Source organism: Centruroides sculpturatus, unplaced genomic scaffold (genome assembly GCF_000671375.1).
Source record: "Centruroides sculpturatus isolate CEXI.00-Female unplaced genomic scaffold, Cexi_2.0 scaffold15, whole genome shotgun sequence".
NCBI classification, from domain to species: domain Eukaryota; kingdom Metazoa; phylum Arthropoda; class Arachnida; order Scorpiones; family Buthidae; genus Centruroides; species Centruroides sculpturatus.
In genome coordinates, this window is record NW_019384585.1 from 1310471 (window position 1) to 1330999 (window position 20529).

Consider the following 20529-nt stretch of genomic DNA (forward strand, 5'->3'; position numbering starts at 1 on the left):
TTTTTTTCAGTTTTAAGTATTTTTTATGTTTAATTACATTTATATCAAAAATTGCTAAGAACTAAAGCGATTAAGGTAGATTTAGCTGTCCTTTACATCCATAAACGTTATATGTCAGCGGAACAAGTGGAGTGAGCTTTGAGCGTTCCACAATTTTTGGAGACTGTCTATACACGGGCTTCCTAAACAAGCCTACATGTATGTTTGTCCAAGAAATTTTTGGATGAAATACAAACTGCACAACTTCAAAATCGCATAAAAATAATCCGCATAAAAAGAGACCTTACAGTATTAATCTCCCAATACAAACCTCTTTTTGCAAAATTTTAGAAATTCTGTAACAAAAAACACAGGAGTTATTAAGCTTCAAAGTTGGTGAAGAAAATGGTGCCCTACACACATGCATATGTATACATACATACATACATACAAAAAAATATCCTTGACTGTTTTACATTTCTTGATTTTTCAAGGTCTTCCCAAGTCCAAAATCATAAAAGTCTCAGGGATCATTTTTTGACCAATTGACATACTTTTTCTTTGTTATGTATAAATAGCTGGGAAAGTAAAATATAAATTATTGATTTAAATTAATTTGGATTTAAAAAATACTTGTTTCATAAATTTTCTGTATTGAAATTTATGAAATATTGAATTTTGTTATTTTTAAATTGAAACTAGAATATTTTTGATCTTGTCTTCAAACTGAAAGAATTAGGTTACAGTCATTTCATTAATAATATAATATAATTATATTATGAAGTAATATTGTTGAGACTGTGCTGTGAAAGTATCAGTAAAAGAAATTCTTATTGATGATGATTATGATGATATGGCAAAACATATTTTTTGGATTCAGAAGTTGGATGATGATATGAATTTATAAGATTCTGTTTAAAATTTTCTTTTCAAGTTTTAAATGATTTTAATTAAAAATAATTAACATAATTCAATTTGATTTATTACTACAGTACATGACTTTCTGTGTGATGTTAGTAATGTTGGCATCTGCCACATTTCTGATTCTGACTACCGTCCAGAAGCTAGTATTGCTACTGACCTTCTCCTTAATATACTGTACCTTAATACTTTTGACACATGTTTATCTGTTTGACATGTATGATCATCTATTGATTCAAAAATTTGGGTAAGAAGCTTTTAATAAATAGCAATTCTCTACTTAGTTTCTAACTTTCAACAAATACATTTTTATGTAAAAGTCTTTTTTTTATATATTTTATTACATTATTCGAAAAATTTATTTGATAAACTACATTAACTTTTGATACCTTTTGAATTACTTAATAAAACTATTAAATGTAATGAAATAATTTATATATATTATCATTATTATGTTTGTTATTAATTACAGGAAATTTTATTTTTAAACATAAACTACTCTCAAGCATTGGCTATATTTTAGTAAATGTAAAAATAATCTAAAAAACTACTTAATAAAATATGTAAATATTGAAATAATTGTGGAAAATTACTTTGTTAAAATGATTATTAATGTAAAGGCTTATCCAAAATCAGTTAACCATGATTTATTTTAAAATTACTTTAAGAATGATTAAAACTACTATGAATCAGTTGCATGCTATTAATTTTGGTTTAGTCGCTTCCTAAGAAACAGCCAAATCATGGATAATAAAATTTAGCTGTTCTAAATTGTTTTTTAAACAATTCTTTAAAAAATATTTTGATTAGATGATTAGACCTCCTCCTATAATATTAATGTTTACTTCATAAAATACATATATTGGAGCTTTACTATGTTATTTTATATTAGATTCTTTTCATTAATTATAGTTAATTTTTGTTATTATTATTAACTTTTACAAAAATTACTTAATTAATAAATAATTTTAACATCTATTTTTTTCCTATAACTAAGAATGCATGACAAACTAAAAGTAAATAAATTATTTAAAACTGAAAGAAATATTTTAAAAAATTTAGAAGATGCAATTAAATTCTCTCTATATAAGAGACCTTGTACAATTTCCTATTAAAGTCCTATGAACTAATAACTCAAGAACAACTTGACCAATGCAAATGGTCTTTTTTTCACTTTTTATGGTTTTAAAGGCACTTTTAAATTAAGTTGCTCCTTGCCATCTTTTATAAGGAGACAGAGAAACTTTAAAATTTCAAATAGAATCCTATAGAAAAGTGTATATTTTTGAATTGTATAGAAAAAGACAAACTTTCATCTGAAACATTTTTTTTATAATGTACAGTACATCTATTAAAAGTTGTGGACAGTTGAAGCTTTGAGTTCATTTTAATTGTTGATCAGTGTTAATTGATAAGAATGCAGTATTACACTACAAGTGTAGGGTGTATCAAAAGTCACTATCTATTATGAGAACTAATTGGAATTATGAGAAAGGGTTTACATATTTTATTTTTTTAGTAATAAGGTCTGGAATATTTAAACATTTATAGGTATTTCAACATACTTATAGATAGGAATTGCTGGATTGGTTGTGGGCAACACGCTCTTTCAATTTAACACCCTTAGATTTTTATGCTTGGGGTTTCATTAAATCTAAGTTATAAGGTAGGATAATTAACAATGTTGCTGAACTTAGAAATTTTATTACTGATGCAGTTCAAAAGATAACACCACAAATGCTGGGAAGCATCCTGTTGCTTTGAGCTATGTAGAGATATTGATGGTCATCATGTGGAGCATTAATTATTTGTAACATATACTTTGAATAAAGCTTTTTCTCAAATTAAAACCTGTTTTTCAAAATTCCAATTATTTCTTGTGATATTATTATAGATAGTGACTTTTGATACCCCCTGTATCAAAAGTCACTATCTATTTTGTCAGTTTGGTCAAAAGTTTGAACATTTAATAAAATAAACATTCATTTCTAAACATTTATTTATTCTTATTACAAGACTCTGTTGACTTCTGCACAACATTTATGTATTTTGTTTCATGACTTCTCTTGTAGTAGGTAGTAGGAATATCGTTTTTTCATTGGTATATCTCAATAAGTAATTGAGAGGAGTGAGTTCAGGTGAAGGAGGGCCTATTGAACAGGTCCTTCCTCCAAATTCATCTGTTACCAAATTCCTGGTTTAATAGTGTATGCATATCTCTGGCATATGTAGTGGCGCATCATCTTGCTGAAATCATGTTTCTTTTCTCAGTTTTAATAGTAAATCTTCTAAAAGTAAAAAGTAAAATCTTCTAAAGGTAGTTGATTCCTTAATTAATAAATTAGTATAGAATTAAGTATTGGCAGAACCATAAAAAAATGGCCCAATGACAAAATTACTAATTTTACACCACATTTATTGACCAATATTGAAAAAGAACAGTTCATATCAACTGGATTTCTCATGTGACTAGTAGTTTAAATTATTCTTATTAATTTGCCCAGTGTTAGTAAAACTGTGTTATCTGCCATAGCATTACATGTACAAAATAATATGTAGCACTCATAATTTGCTTCCAAAACATGATGATTTAAAATTAATGATAAGCATATTTTTGATCTTTGAGAATTTTACATACCAAAGATTTTTGCTAGATCACATACATGTGGATCTACTGTAGCTGCTAATGAAAATGTTGACAGTATTATCATTTGTTATTGGCTTTGCATTCTGGCATTTTGTTGTATGCAATTCACCATTGTCACAGATTTGATTTTTTAATTACAGAAACACATGGAAAATCGTTAATACTGCAGCAATCAAAAAATACTTCTGTTATATAATAAAATATATCAATAATATTTTCTACTTTTACATAGTATCAACAACATATTCATTTCTTCATCAAAAAGATCCATGGCTTTAGAAGCTTGACTGTTCACTTACCCAAGTGCATGATTCTGAGTAGTCTTGCTGTTTGATCCCGTGATTGGAGGGGGCTCGACTCAAAGCTTCAACTGTCTATAAATTTTAATAGATATAGGTTATAAAGAAATGCTTTAGGTAAAAGTTTGTTGTTTTTATTTTAGAATCTAAAAACACTTTTCTGTATAGTCCTGTTTGAAATTTGAAAATTGTCCCGTCTCTTTATGAAAGAGGACAAGGAACAACCTAATTTTATCATTATGAAGCTCTTTTGAAACCATAAAAATGATGAAAGCCATTTTGCATTAGTCAAGTTGTTCTCAAGTTATTAGCTTATAATATTTTGTGGGAAACACTGTATAAACATTATTATTTTATTTTAAAANTGATTATTTATTTCTAATTTTATTATTTAAATAAAATTATTATTTTAGACGTATCCATATCACAAAGGAAACTTTAAAATGTTTGAATGGAGATTATGAAGTTGAACCTGGTAATGGTGGTGAAAGAAATGCTTATTTAAGGGACCATAATATTGAAACTTATTTAATTATAATGGATGATAAACAAAGACCAGTGAACATTCGGCCAAGGAAAAGTATTGTAGCCCAGAATAGCATATCAAAGGAAATGAGAATGATTGGCCATACGGACAGTAATAATTCTGAAACGAGGTATGAATGTATTTGGTCAAAGTAATTACTGATTTTTTTAAGAAAGATTAAAACTAATTTAGATTTGAAAGAATTTATATAAAAATTGAAATGAATTATTTAAATATCTTCATTTCTTAGATATTGGCTTTTAATTTAAAATTGTCTCAGCTTATTAAATATATGCATATATAAATGTAAGAATTTTACTTAAATATAAAAAAAGTTATGTAAAGTGAAACACAGTTATATATTGAAATATTATTTAACAAGAGTGATGAATATGGAAGCTATAATCAGGAGACTGTTGGTAACCCTGTTCATATACACTGATCAAATGTCATTGCAGTTTATTGTAAATATAAGCTGATTTGGTTATAAGTCAATACCAAGATTTTCAGATCAAAATTTTGGTTTAGATTTATATCCTTTGTTATTAGTCAACTCCTAAATATAATATATTTATTTACCACATTATGGTAAGATAGTAGACTAGAACTGAAATGATATGGTATATAGTAACTCATGGCAAAAATATATAATAAGAGCACATCATTTTTATTGAGACACTACCTGCAATAGTTTTTAATATATGATATTCATGTTATATAGAAAGAGACACCAAGCAACCACTAAAGTTATCATGATAAGGACTGTATTCTATATCTAACAGTAAATACATTTAAGCAAAATCAACATCTCTAAGAAAATATTAATATCTTACATAATCAACACACTAGAACCTTTTTATATCCCAGTAAGAACAAATTTTAGTTAAAACTAATGTTTTTGACCATAATCATGGTCTTCCTCAGGCTTTTGACCAGTACAATTCGAATATGGAATGCATCGACAGACCCCAAAATACAAGCCCGACCTCCATAAGGTTAAATTGGTGAAAGTCAGGTCAGGTTGAGCACTTTTGCAACCTGGAAGCATTAGAAATATACAAAGCTGGCCTGGCTGGCATCTATATTAATGCAAAGGATGCTGGTAATGTTTTGTATGCGTGGAGGTGGTGCTATGAAAAAACCGAGAGCAACACTAGCATGTAGCTACAGTTTCTACGCCATTAATTACATCTTATTATTTATTTGTGGTGATGTAAGGATATTTTTATCACTATTGTAGCACATACTGCTAAAAATTATTTTCTAACATTTAATATTTCAGAAATTTTAAAATAATTTAAAACACATGTTTGATGTATTCCATATTGGAATTGTACTGGTCAAAAGCCTGAGGAAGACCATGATTATGGTCAAAAACATTAGTTTTTAACTAAAATTTGTTCTTACTGGGTTATAAAAAGGTTCTAGTGTGTTGACTATTATTCCCAGTGATTCTGCAAGAAGTTGTTTTAATATCTTACATAGCATATCATGCTAGAATTGCTACACATAATATATGATAGTGTATCTTTGTTTATTCATTGCCTGTACAGTTGGTTCCTCATCTGTTGAAAGCAGTCTATATGTTATGTTCATTTATGTTAAATTTTTATTATTACATTAAATAAGTTCAGTTAATGCAAGTTTTGGTTGGAAATGTTTGTGATGTACAGCAATTTTTAGCACTGTTCCACTTGTTTACCATTCTAGGTTTAAAAAGTTGACTTATATGCTAGCATATACAGTATTATCTTCTTTCTCAAGTTTTCATTCTGAACAAAGACAATTTTTCTTTATCAAAAAGTTATGTGACATCATTTTATCTTTTATTTGACTAAGAAGTTTTAAATGAGATATTTTATAGCTTAAACATACACATTTAAACAAAATTGTTAATGTTTTAGTATATGTTTTTAAAATTTTATTATTTTCTAAAAACACTTAAGTTTCTCTTTAATGTTACCCTATTAATCTATATGATTGTTTGAATTTGGTCCTATCACATGCATAATATATGATTAAATCAAAATGAAGAATTTGTGTAATTTAGTGAAATATAATTAAATATATGAATGAAACCAAAAAACTTTTTATCCAACAATTAAAGTTGTTTTCTTTTTCAGCATATGTCAATTCTGAATATTTTTTCAATACATACAGTAAAACCTGAATAAAACAAACCCTGTCTAAATGGGAAAAATTATTTGGAATGGAGCAATTTTCTGTTAAGAAAAAGTCCATTCAAAATGGAAATTGTCAAACTGGAAAAAATACTCGATACTGTATGATTCTGGTTTATGCAGGTTTTACTGTATGTATTTATTTAGCATTCTAGGTACAGAAATCTTTGATATGAGGAGACAACTATTAAAAGACTTACAATAAAATAATAAAAATGTAATTATAAAACTATAATAACTAACTACTCACAGGATGTCAGATAGAAGTCTCCCCAGATATATTTTTGTATACACTGCTTGACAATTGCTAGTGAACAGTGATGTTTTTTTTTTCATAAAATGTCATTGATTCAAGCAATTTTGTTACCATTAAATCTGCAGAGGGTATCGTTGTGCAATCCTTATATTTTGCAAAAAAAAAGTGTTCAGAAATCATTCTTAGTGTAAAATTTGCATCTGTAGGAATAACACATGCTAGAGGTTTGAAAATGGTAACACAATATGAAGATGGTTTCAGTGCATTATTTTCTTGTTTTTGTTGTCCTCCTTCTTTCCACAGTAAGGAATGCCTGCCATTTTATTTAATTAACCCCTTTTGACCTGGCCACTTTTTCAGGAATTTTTAATTAAGCATAAAAAATACTTAAAACTGAAAAAAAACAAAAGAAATGCGTTAATTTTGAAGAAAAAGCTGTGAAGTTTAAGTTCCTTTGTCTTGCCTTTCTGCGAAATTTAACATGGATGAGTCATTGTTTACACAGCTGGGTGATCTTGAACACAGCTGGAGTCGGATTTCCCCGGGGCATTCTCATAGACGTCTCGGGAGGACAAGGGTTTAAAGTAGGGTGAATAGGAACTAGGCCTATATTTTAAAATATTTTTAAAAAATTAAAAATTTTATTGCGATTTCNTAAAATAGTAATAATTTTTTTTTTAATTTTCAAGTTTATCCAAACAAAGTCATGTTCCATCTAAACATACTTCAGTGATAACTTTAGTGCTCTTTTTGATTGCTATGGTGATTCATGGACACCAAGCTGAAGCTACTTCTAGATTAGACTTTTTATGGAAGCTACAAGCTTTAGAAGAAAAAGAAGATATGGAACATTTACAAGCATATAATAGAAAATTATTAGCTAATATTCTTCCAGCTCATGTGGCTGAATATTTTTTAGCAACTGTTCGTAAAAATGAAGTAAGCTTTATCTGTTTTAGTTTTGAGTATAAATATTTTATTTATATAAGATTTTTACTTAAGATTCAAACATTTGTATTTTGTTATCTAAAATTAAAAGTGATGATGATTTTAGGATTTATATCATGAACAATGTGAAAGTGTTTGTATCATGTTTGCTTCAATTCCTAACTTCAGTGACTTTTATATGGAATTAGAAGGAAATAATGAAGGAGTAGAATGCTTACGTCTTCTGAATGAAATAATTGCTGATTTTGATGAGGTAAATTTCATAAACTTTTATTAATAAATGAATCTAATTATCTATAGGAAACATTTTTAATACTGGTAAATATTGTTAATATTATGGCATTTATTTCCAAAGAAATATTTCTATGAATAATCTGTTTGGTTGAAATATTATGATTAGAAATACAGTCGACCCCCCTATAAGATCATAGATACGTTCCATTTTTTAGGAATCCGATTTCTTACGAGTCGTTCCAATCACAGCCCGACACGTGTGAAGTTTACGGACTATGGCTGATTGAAAGGTTTTCTTCCATAAAATTAATCGATTCTAGACTAATNACGGGAAAAAAATTTTGAAAAAATTTGGAGACTTAAAAAACATCAAAAAAAATTTTTTTTTTTAAATGGCCTTAAGGACTGGTTTTTTGGAACACTAAGGACCACGCTCGAGTCAGACTCAAATATATCATAATGCCTCTACTTACATATGTTATGTTGGTTTTTCTTGACCAGTGTTCACTACTAATTGTCATGAAATGTCACTGTTCTCTAGCAATTGTCAAGCAGTGTACATGCATATTTACAGATTAAAAAAATATAATTTATTTTTAGATGGAAAAATACAGGAAATGATATAAAGAATCCACAAGAAGAAGTAAATGATTATCTGTCCAGAGCCATTGATGCACGAAGTATTGACAGACTAAGAGCTGAACACTGCAGAAGATTTTTGCTCACATTCCACAAACCAGAAGTGGAAGAAAAAGTATTTCTTAAATTTTTTATAACATGATTGATTAAATATAAAAGTTTACATTATTGTTTGTTTTCAGTATATGAAAGAAGGGGACCAAATGTTAGCAACATATATAATTTGTGCTGGTTTGATGTTGTTGTTTGTTCTTGTAATTCAGCTTATCATCGTTCCTCTGTAAGTATCAAAAATATAAAAATTACAATAAATATTACAGATATCATTCATTTATATTTTATTTTTTTACATTTTTTGTTTTTATATTTTAATATATTCAGGGTGTTTTAATGTTTATTCAGGAACAAGAGAGATCATTCCAGCATTGTATGGGCATACATATGATATATTAATTCCACTGCAACATTTAGAGTAAAATACATTAATTCATTGAAAAAAGGCTTATAAATTGCACATGAGTTCTGAGACAATATGTAAATTTCCAATGTATAAGGACAAGATGCAAATTAAGAATACAATGTTGATAAATTACTTCATAATATACAAATCCAATGCCCTTAAAAAAGACATGTCATCATGCAATCTGCTAACTGGCATAGTGATGAGAGAATGTGTTATAAGTTACTCTTGAACACTGCTGATAAAATTATAGCATTCCTCTTCATAAATTTATGTAGCCATCTGCTGTTTGCTTTGAATCTAGTATATCCCAGTTGTCCAAATTGTTCTGTAAAAAGTTTTCCACTGGAACATTTTTGTCTTTACACTGTACAAACTACTACAGCATGCTCTTTTCATCATCTAGATTAGTGATCTCCAAACTTTTTTGATCACATACCTTTAAGACAAAAATAATTATAAGTTGTACCCCTATAATATAATATAATATATATATATATATATATACTTCATTTGAATATGATTTTGATATGCTTTTCTAAAATACTGAAGAAGCAAAACAATGATTGATGAAAAATGAAAATTAATGCAATTATTCTCATCCTTTTTGAGTTATTGACACACTTACAATTTTTGGTGGCATACCAAAAAGCCATTGTTTCATCAAATATGTATAAGCAAAACACAAAATTCATAACCTGCATTTTTAATGATTTTTTTTTTTTTTGAAATTTTATAGCACATCTATGAGAAGTGTATGGCATATCACTGCTGTGGTATACCATACCAATGGCTGGAAACCATTACTGTAAAGATAGCAGCATCCTAATCCTAAATTCCAAGCTTGCAAGAATATTGCATTATGTATTATCATCTCGTGCATTTCTGGCTCCTTATTCTAATCTGTATTAAATGATAATCTCAGGTAGCCAATTATTTAACTTTACTACAATGGAACATTGTCCTGTTTTAGGACAGCTTTAGTGTCCTAATGAATATAAGCCACTGTTCAAACCAAGTTTGAGGTTTTATACTGTTTTTCACAGATAAACAATATTTAATTTTACATATTACATATGTTTACATATTGAAAAAGCATCTGAACATCATTAATGTAAAGGACTTGAAAAAAACTTGGACATCAGATAGACTGGAATACTAGAAACAAGAAATTAGGAGAATATAGTTAAATGCTTGCAGGACAGAAGAATGTTGAAGGTAGTTGATATAAAAAAGAATGTTAAAATTTAATACTTATAACTGATCTGGGTAGTAAAGTTAATACTGCACGTGTGTAGTTTGTTTTTATAAATTGGAATGCAAATATGTAGTTTTAAAAATTGCTTGATCCATCAAAAATGGTATAAAAACTTGATTCAGTTTGAACAGTGGCTTATATGCTTTAGGAAGCTGAAGTTGTCCTGAAACAGGATGAAAACATTCCTTCATAGCTGGTTACCTGAGATTAGCATTTAATACAGATTGCATTATGTTGTTAGGCTGTATCTTTTATTATGATGCCTTCTTACATTTAACTGATCTTTTAATTGTTTAAATCAGGGGTGTCCAAACTTTTTGCTGCAAGGGCCAAATTGGGATTTAAATACATTTGTGGCAGGCCATGTGAATATGTGAATTAAAAAATCTCATTATGACTAAGGCAGCATTGAATTTTATTTTTTACAGTTTATTACAAATACACCAATACTACACAAACATGGCTAAATTATACATAATTAGAAAATTATTTCATGCAACTTTTAATGGGAATAATAGAACTGTGTTTTTTATTAAAGAATTTCTTTAAAGTTGGGATTAAAATCTGAAACACCAATTATAAGCAGTGATTGCAAATGATCATCTGATAAATTTGCCCTGTACTTTGATTTCAGATACTTCATCCTGGAAAAAGTTTGTTCGCACATATAGTTAGTCCCAGACATACAAATAAATTTACAAGCAAATTGCTTTATATTTGGAAACTCTTTTGCATTCAAAAATTTGTAAAAATTGACTAAGTTTCCTTCCTTGTATTTATCCTTGATTTGTTCGTTAGCTTCAATAATTTCCATTTGAAACTGACTTGAAATGTCTGCAATGTTGCAGTTAAATTAATTTTGAAACAGCCGAATTTCCTTTGAATTCATGTCAAGATCAGAAAATCGCTTTTGAAATTCTTGTTTTAAATCTGCGATGACTTTTACTGCAAATCTGGTTGGAAATTGTTCATTTTCTGTATTCAGTTCTTTACAGCACGGGAAATGGGTAAAATTACATTCATTTGACTTTTGAGCAATATCGGCTTTTCCCTGAATGCTTTGATTTGCGTGAATAAATCACAAATTAAGTTGTTTTTATTTTGGAGCTTTAAGTTCAAGTTATTCATTTGTGTCACAACATCTGCAAAAAAGCCAACTTCCAGAGCCAAGTCAACCGACTCAGATTGAATTTGTTTGTGAAAAGATCAAAATTGATGATGATTGAGTGCATGTGATCAAATAAAATTTACGACATAAACAACTGGTTTCAAAACGCAGCTCATGTCGACATGTTTTACACATAGTGCTTGTTGATGGATAATACAGTGCAGAAAAATTAATACTGATGCTCCTGCACCTTCACAAGCTTTTCTAATTTGCCCAACCACATCAATGTTTGCATCAGACATGTTTCTTCCTCCATCAATTGTCATACCTTGGAGTTGATTCCAGTCCAAGTTATACTTTGTCAATGTTTTTTGTACTTTGAAGATATGTTCTCCAGGTGTAGTGCTGTGCATGCTGTTAACGGAGGATAAACCTTATGTGACATTAAGTTCGTCATCAACTCCACGAACAAAAACTAAAAGTTGTGAGGTGTCACTAACATCATTTGATTCATCCATCGTGAGAGAGAATACCGAGTGAAATTCTGTGCTTTACCAGTAATCTGGTGGAGAATATTGTTTCCAATATCGTCAATTCAATGAGCAACAGTATTAGGGGAAAGACTGCTCATTTTGAAGTGTGTCAACTTTTCTGAGTACAACTCACCAACAGCTTCCATCATACACTCTTTAATGATGTTTCCATCCATAAAGGGATTTCCTTCTTTCACCAACAAATAAGCAACTTTCATGCTAAGATCAATGCTTCATTTTCTGAGTTTGCCTTCCTAAATAAATTTTGCTGAGTACACAAACTATGACTCATTGTTTCAAATTTTTCAGTACTCTGCTTGTCCTTAAATTGTGAATAGGTTGAAGCATGTTTTGTTTCATAATATCAATGTAAATTATATTCCTTTATTACAGCAAGTGTCATTGCAAATTACACATACAGCTTTGCTATTCTTTGACTGCGATTTCACAAAGAAGTATTTTACTTCCCATTCTTCATTAAAAGCATGGCACTCATCATCAACTTTTCTTTTTCTTCTTTCCATGTTTAAACCTTAAAAAATAATATTGAACTTCAAAATAATTAATTTGTAATACATTAAATATGAATTTACACATACCGATTTACAAATGAGTCATGTGCAACAGAACAGAAGGCAATCCCGAAGTCAACTACAGAGATACAATGCTCTTGATTCTTTCTTTTTTACCCTCTATTTACTAATACAAAGACAGCCACAGAATCTGTGTATTCATATACCTTCGCTATTCACCTGCCTTCGTACCAATTTGGCAATTACCGAACAATAGCCCAAAACAATATTTTTACAACTGTAAATTTAAGTAAAATTTTGTGTATATAATTTTTCATTTTTATTATTTTTAAAATTAAAAATCTTTTTTTTTATCACATATGATTTTTGCATTTTTTTTTTTTCCTTCAATTTTCAATATACATTTTTGAAAATCAAACAGGTTTGCGCAAAAAAATCAGTATTTTTCAAAAACCTTCGCAGGCCAGGTCTGACTTGTGGGCCATAGTTTGGACATCTCTGGTTTAAAGCTATTAACTTTCAAATGGAAATGGATTTTTTTTTTAATGTTGTAATTCATCGGTGAACGTCTATTGTATTAGGTTATTATTATGATTTATTAAATCTACTGCTGGAGTCATAAGGTGATATGTTTATTACTATTTCTTATTCTCCAGTTAGATCTTATTTATTTATTAATTTTAATTTAGAATTTATGGAAGAAAAGAATCAATCTGAAGTGGAACTTTAATCTACAACTTCTGTATACCATGCATATGTATTGCCAGTTATATTACATAGACCCTGTCCAATCTTTGCTTCCAGAATTATTAATTTAGATATAACCATACAGGTCATTTATAGTCCTACTCTGGTCCAATTCTTTTCTTCCAGAAATTCTAAATTAAAATTAATTTATTATAATTATTAAAATTATCACAAGATGGCAAATTTACAGCTTACATTTAGACAAATTACTTCATATCTAATTATTAACTTGGCTTTAATTTATCAAAAGTTTAATTTTTGGAGTTGTTGTTGTTCATTGTTTCCAGCAAGTGAAACCAATAAAAGATTTTGCAATTAATAGTAATTGAAATTCTTACATATGATGTAAATAATGCAGTTTGATACATTTTATAATAAATATCACAGGAAAAATAATTAATCAAACAAACAAGCATTTGCAGTGTATATCCATATGAATAGCATTCAACATTAACGTAGTTTTGGAGCTTTTCCAAGGATTGAAATCATTCAATGTTTGATGATGATAACTTAAATTTAAGAAATAAAATATGAACATTAATCCTGCTAGTTTATTAGCTTGCATTACAGCCATTTAACAATGGAATACAAATCATGTAGTGTGAGATTAAATAAACTGTTGTATATGTTTAATATAATTTATACAAAATAAAATTAAGTAAATTAGTGAATATTTTATTACAGTTTATTTTTCTCCAAGGTTCTGTGGGAAAAATTTTAGAAGCAGCTCACCATGAACCAGAAAGCAATGTGTGGCCTTGGTTGTCTCAAATAACCATGTGAACAATTTTATACAAAGATAAACAACATCATTTTGCATTTGGATAATCCGGGAATGAATTAATAACTACATTTTTGAAATTGATTTTAATGGAAACAAGATGACAAATTCTTAGGAATGTCTTTTGTGAAGTAGTAGACAAACATTTATTTATGTCAGAACACTAAATCAGCACATCTAACATATATGGCCATGCTATTGAAGTTTGCACAGTGCTATTGTTAATAAAATATAAAACGAACTGTACATATGAAAATACTGTAATGTAAAACAATAAACTTGCATAAGCATTTGTCTAATTTTTTTGGAAGATTTACTCAAATACAATAAGTCTGTTTAAGTTTTCATCTTTCATTTGTGGGGGAGATAAATTTTTTAATTCTTTGAATTAGATAGCACAGCAGCATTGTTACATATTTTATTAAATGTTTGTTCTTATTTGACATAAATATGCAGATTATAATAGGCTGCATGGACCTAACTGTTGGCCATTAAGACAGACAGCTAGTTATTAACTTTCACAGTTGAATGTAAATGTTACATGAAAACAAAATATCATTTTTCCTTTCAAAAATCAATTTTTCAAAAAAATATTTCCTCAAAAATTGATGAAACTTCATGGGTTAATTCTACAGAAATAACCACCGTTTTTTTGCCTGGACCGCATTTAATCAGAGACAAAAGCTTATCTTCGTATTCTTTATTTACTTATTTACTATTCATTTCGGGTGCAATATTTTCGTGTAACTTGTACCCCTCTTCAGGTTTTTTCACATTTCTATAGATTGGTAAATTCAATTATTTACATTTGTTATTACGGTAAATTACAACAATACANTATTTATCGTTTTATGACGAGTAAAATTTTTTCGTCGCGTTCGCAGGTTTTAAGTAATGCATAAACCTTCGAGGCGCGAGGCATAGGCGGTGGCCCACGTCGTCCATGCCTTACGCCGCCCTTGGTCATAGAAATGATGTAATTTCAATATAAATTATTTATAAATACTGTACGTATGTCAAGTTATATTTTTATTACTACGTAAAATATATTTAAGAGTTTACGACCACTGTGCTGGGTGAGACGTTGTTAAAACAAAAAAAGTTATGCATTCCATCACGTACATAAACAGTGTCGTAATTCGCCAAGTGCAAATCAGCAAATTCGTAAAATTTTTGTTTATTTTGAACAGTCCGGATAATCGAAAATCCGGATAATGGAGGTCCGGATAATGGAGGTTTTACTGTAAATATAATAAATTTAAAAATACCAGGATGAAGTGAAAATTATAGTTTTAGGAAAAAAGATAACACTGATACCACCAAAATCAAAATACCAACCTCATGATTACAAAACTGGTGTGCCCCCATCAAGTCACTGGCCACTATGCAAATGATGGACATTCTAATAGTTTTAAGTGATTTGTAATTTTTGATCTGAATTTTCTTGTTTAGAGTATTGCACTTACTGCTTGGCACATGTCAGTCATTGGGAATGTACTATAATCTCACCAAATTTGATCATAATCAGTGACTTGAACATCATGCCCCTCGTAAGCAAACATATTGGCTAGCTGCTAATATAATTAGGTTATTGATTTTAAATTTTGCCATTTGTTATGACTTGTTTTATTAATATTTTAAGTTGTTTAAAAAATTTTTTGATAATTATTTATGATCTTATAATTTTATGCATATCAGATTTTGCTGTAGCTGATATTTTTTTACTTATGACTTTAATTTTCATATTAACTACAGATATTGGCTACAGCTGGTACTGCAGTTAGGAGGAGGACTTGCTATTTTAGGAATTATACTATTTGTGGAAAGTCCACAGACAGAAGTAAATATTTTTGGTTTAATTTGAATTTTAAATTGAAATTTGTTTTTTATTAGATTTGAATATGTATAATAATAATAATAATAATAATAATAATTGAAAACAGAAATGACAAATAAGGAAAAAAATCTGTTGCAGAAAATTATTAAAACTTTTTGTATTCATATTTTTTATTAATGTGTTTAATTTTTGTATATTTTTTCTTTAAAGACACCAAATTCTTTCATTCCATCGAAATGTATAAATTTATCAAAAACTATTGTTGATAACAGAAGATACAACCAGTTATTATCAATTTTTGTTTTACTAGTCATCTATATTTGCTGTATTACACCTATGGTAAGAAAATGGTTTTTTTAAATTTTTCTTTTACTCTTAAAAACACAGCCAGGCTTGTAACATTAATATTTCTACAAATTTTGTACTTTTAAATTGGTATTAGTTATATGCATTTCACATTTATTAATCTTTCCTAAAAATATTAATGTTGTAAACCCAAGATTTGAGTGTGATTATACTTTGGCAAATAAAAGAGATGTTCCAGTTTTTAGATAATATAGAATAAATATTTATTTGATTGGGCTTTTACAATTTGAAAAAATTGTAGACATATAAATTCCCATTGTTGTTCGTCCATTGTCTGTCCTTCCTTAATCTCAAAAATGTTGTTAAATAGATGAAAGTCAAGACCAGATTTGGAAAGCTTAGGGTAGGAAGCCTTGATTAACTATATATGAACATCATGTCTAAACCATAAGTTATGTGAATTCAATTCAAAAATTTTTTCCTGAAAGGAGTTAGATTAATAACTGTCACAACTCTATTGCTAGCAGGAAAAGTATGATGTACAGGGGAAAGACACTACTAATTTGAGGTGAAGAACATATATTTTAAATTGAATAGATTAAGAATATGATTAAAAATTGCAGCTCAGCATTGTACAATGTCACAATAAATAATTGCTCATTTTAAGTTTAGACTTTATTATTAAAGTTACAAAGTATAGAACTGCTAATATTTTTACCCCTTTTTAAATGAATAACGTATTCATTAAAAAGAAAAAAATATGATAGTATGATTTAAAATTTTTTTAAATGTAATAAAAGTTATAAAATAAATTCATTAAATTAGATTTTTTTCAAGTTCACAAATCTTATTTAAGAAATAAAATGATTATTTTATTATTGAAACAAATTTTTTGAAGTTTCTTTTTACCCTATGGGCATGAAGGAATTATTTTTATTTTATCCATTATGGGTTTGGCTAGGCCCAAAATGTGCAACACTGAGTGGTGAGGTATGTGGCTTGACATATCCAGGTTAGTTGTTTCATGAAAAATTCCTGGGGCCATTTATCTGGATTTAATTCTGAATCTCTTGGAGTGGTAGGTGAATCTTTAGCCATTTCAGCCATTTGGCCATCCATTTTCAATAATTATTTTATATCAGCCATTAATATTCTAAATTTAAAATACTGAAACAATTTATTTATTAAAATGAGAAGTGATTAGGTTTTAATTGTAACATGAAGAATTTAGAAAACTTGGTTTGAATAATTAACAAATGTTTAAAAAAAAATTATGTGAATAAGTTTAATTTTTAACAGTCATTTAAATCAATCATGATTGAAATAAAAATTTATTTAAAAACGTTGTTATATGATTAAAAAATTATTATTGTTGTCTGTAGGATATCACATAATTTCATTTAAAATATTTTATTTAGTCGCTAAATCAAATGCTTATATTATAATGATTCTCTATTTTAAAATGTGTTCTCTTATATTTCATTCTGTTTATAAGTAAATAAGTATTTCTTTCATCAAAAAATAAAGAATTCTTTTTTATGGATTTATAAATTATTTTATATTACAATTCAATATGTAATATTTTTGTTTAATGAGTTACTCTTAATTATTAATTGGATAAAAACTAATTTTATGATTCTTTTAGTTTCTGTTAGATATAACCCATTCTACTGGCTGCTGGCAGCTACACTTAAATTTTTCCAAATTAGTTACATCTATAGAAAATGGTACATTAAAATGTGAAGATTTTCTCCTGAATGGATTTACAGATGTAAGAACTTTTTCAATTATTAAAGAAATTATTAACATTTATTTTTAAGAATATTTTATGAATTATTAAATAAAAAAAGTGAAATCCCATTTAATGTGTATCTATAACACAAATTTGTATGATGTGACAAAAAAATTGCAACTTGTATGCCTAAATAATTTTAATTTTGTCTTCCAACATTATGCATTTTCTTCAACTTCTAGGTCTAGGTTTAAATTTGAATAAAATCATCTAATAATGCATGTCTTGATAACACAATTTTCTAAAATGTGGAACGTACCCTCTCATATTATATGGGACTCCACTGTATTCTGTTTTATTTATTTTATATTAAGACTAATAGCATGTGATTTTTTAAAAATATATTTTAATTGTATTATAAGTAGCTTCCGAATTTAAGATAATCTAATTCAGATAAAATTCAGATAGGGTAGTTAAATGCATTTTTCAAAATGCTGTTGCTATGATATTATAATCACTTATTAGTGTTGTTATTACATTGCACTAATAAAGTTTCATTTTATGCCAATGCCTCCTGCTTTGTGTATAAGGAGGAGGTATAGAAGTTAAATTAAGCAAGAGATCTAAACCATCAAAGAATTTAGAATGTATACTACAAAATAAAACTATTGACAAATTCACTAAAGTTATTTCTCTAAAGTTAAAAAAAAACAGTAAATTACTAATTAAAATTAACAGACCAGAGTTTAAAGTATTTTCAGTTTACATTGCCATTAAAAATATTTATTTAACTAACTAGTTAAATAGTTTGATAAAAATTTAATTCATTACAATAATAATAAAACACTTCATATTTTAAAATCTCTTTCTTTTTCATTAATATTTTAGTCTACTAATAACAATGAAACAAGGCTAATTTTCAAGTATTTTAAACAGACTTATGAATGTATAATGTAAATTCAGAAATTTAGTTTATTCCATCATTAAAATTTTTAAAATAATGTCATATTACATATATATGTAAACAACTGAAGAGGAATGTATAAATTTGAAATGCCTTTTTCAATCATATCAGAACTTTACATGAATTAAAATAAAATTTCTCAAATATGAACCAATATGAAATAGCTACCCATATTTCTTGAATATGGGTAATTTCTGGATATCTAATTAAATTGAAGTTTGGTATAAAAACAATAAAATTTTAATTAAAAACTTGAACATTGGCTAGCTGCTAATATAATTAGGTTATTGATTTTAAATTTTGCCATTTGTTATGACTTGTTTTATTAATATTTTAAGTTGTATAAAAAATTTTTTGATAATTATTTATGATCTTATAATTTTATGCATATCAGATTTTGCTGTAGCTGATATTTTTTTACTTATGACTTTAATTTTCATATTAACTACAGATATTGGCTACAGCTGGTACTGCAGTTAGGAGGAGGACTTGCTATTTTAGGAATTATACTATTTGTGGAAAGTCCACAGACAGAAGTAAATATTTTTGGTTTAATTTGAATTTTAAATTGAAATTTGTTTTTTATTAGATTTGAATATGTATAATAATAATAATAATAATAATAATAATTGAAAACAGAAATGACAAATAAGGAAAAAAATCTGTTGCAGAAAATTATTAAAACTTTTTGTATTCATATTTTTTATTAATGTGTTTAATTTTTGTATATTTTTTCTTTAAAGACACCAAATTCTTTCATTCCATCGAAATGTATAAATTTATCAAAAACTATTGTTGATAACAGAAGATACAACCAGTTATTATCAATTTTTGTTTTACTAGTCATCTATATTTGCTGTATTACACCTATGGTAAGAAAATGGTTTTTTTAAATTTTTCTTTTACTCTTAAAAACACAGCCAGGCTTGTAACATTAAAATTTCTACAAATTTTGTACTTTTAAATTGGTATTAGTTATATGCATTTCACATTTATTAATCTTTCCTAAAAATATTAATGTTGTAAACCCAAGATTTGAGTGTGATTATACTTTGGCAAATAAAAGAGATGTTCTAGTTTTTAGATAATATAGAATAAATATTTATTTGATTGGGCTTTTACAATTTGAAAAAATTGTAGACATATAAATTCCCATTGTTGTTCGTCCATTGTCTGTCCTTCCTTAATCTCAAAAATGTTGTTAAATAGATGAAAGTCAAGACCAGATTTGGAAAGCTTAGGGTAGGAAGCCTTGATTAACTATATATGAACATCATGTCTAAACCATAAGTTATGTGAATTCAATTCAAAAATTTTTTCCTGAAAGGAGTTAGATTAATAACTCCTTTCAGGACACTACTAATTTGAGGTGAAGAACATATATTTTAAATTGAATAGATTAAGAATATGATTAAAAATTGCAGCTCAGCATTGTACAATGTCACAATAAATAATTGCTCATTTTAAGTTTAGACTTTATTATTAAAGTTACAAAGTATAGAACTGCTAATATTTTTACCCCTTTTTAAATGAATAACGTATTCATTAAAAAGAAAAAAATATGATAGTATGATTTAAAATTTTTTTAAATGTAATAAAAGTTATAAAATAAATTCATTAAATTAGATTTTTTTCAAGTTC

General features: G+C 27.5%; 2 protein-coding genes across 2 annotated transcripts in view; both read left to right on the forward strand.

The window, feature by feature from the left end:
* The window catches only part of LOC111624573 (adenylate cyclase type 5-like), an 83851-nt gene extending 65442 nt beyond the window's left edge, over window positions 1–18409 (forward strand). Inside the window, exons 7-12 of the mRNA XM_023367464.1 lie at window positions 4260–4502; window positions 8591–8744; window positions 8812–8909; window positions 15805–15889; window positions 16097–16225; window positions 17838–18409. Of these exons, the coding sequence (XP_023223232.1) occupies window positions 4260–4502; window positions 8591–8744; window positions 8812–8909; window positions 15805–15889; window positions 16097–16225; window positions 17838–18011 (883 nt within the window). The 3' untranslated portion in view covers window positions 18012–18409. The remainder of the gene's footprint in view (window positions 1–4259; window positions 4503–8590; window positions 8745–8811; window positions 8910–15804; window positions 15890–16096; window positions 16226–17837) is intronic.
* Window positions 1–20529, forward strand: part of LOC111624574 (adenylate cyclase type 6-like) — a 37515-nt gene that overhangs the window by 4073 nt on the left and 12913 nt on the right. Inside the window, exons 3-5 of the mRNA XM_023367465.1 lie at window positions 972–1147; window positions 7498–7747; window positions 7863–8009. Coding sequence (XP_023223233.1) covers window positions 972–1147; window positions 7498–7747; window positions 7863–8009 — 573 coding nt within the window. The remainder of the gene's footprint in view (window positions 1–971; window positions 1148–7497; window positions 7748–7862; window positions 8010–20529) is intronic.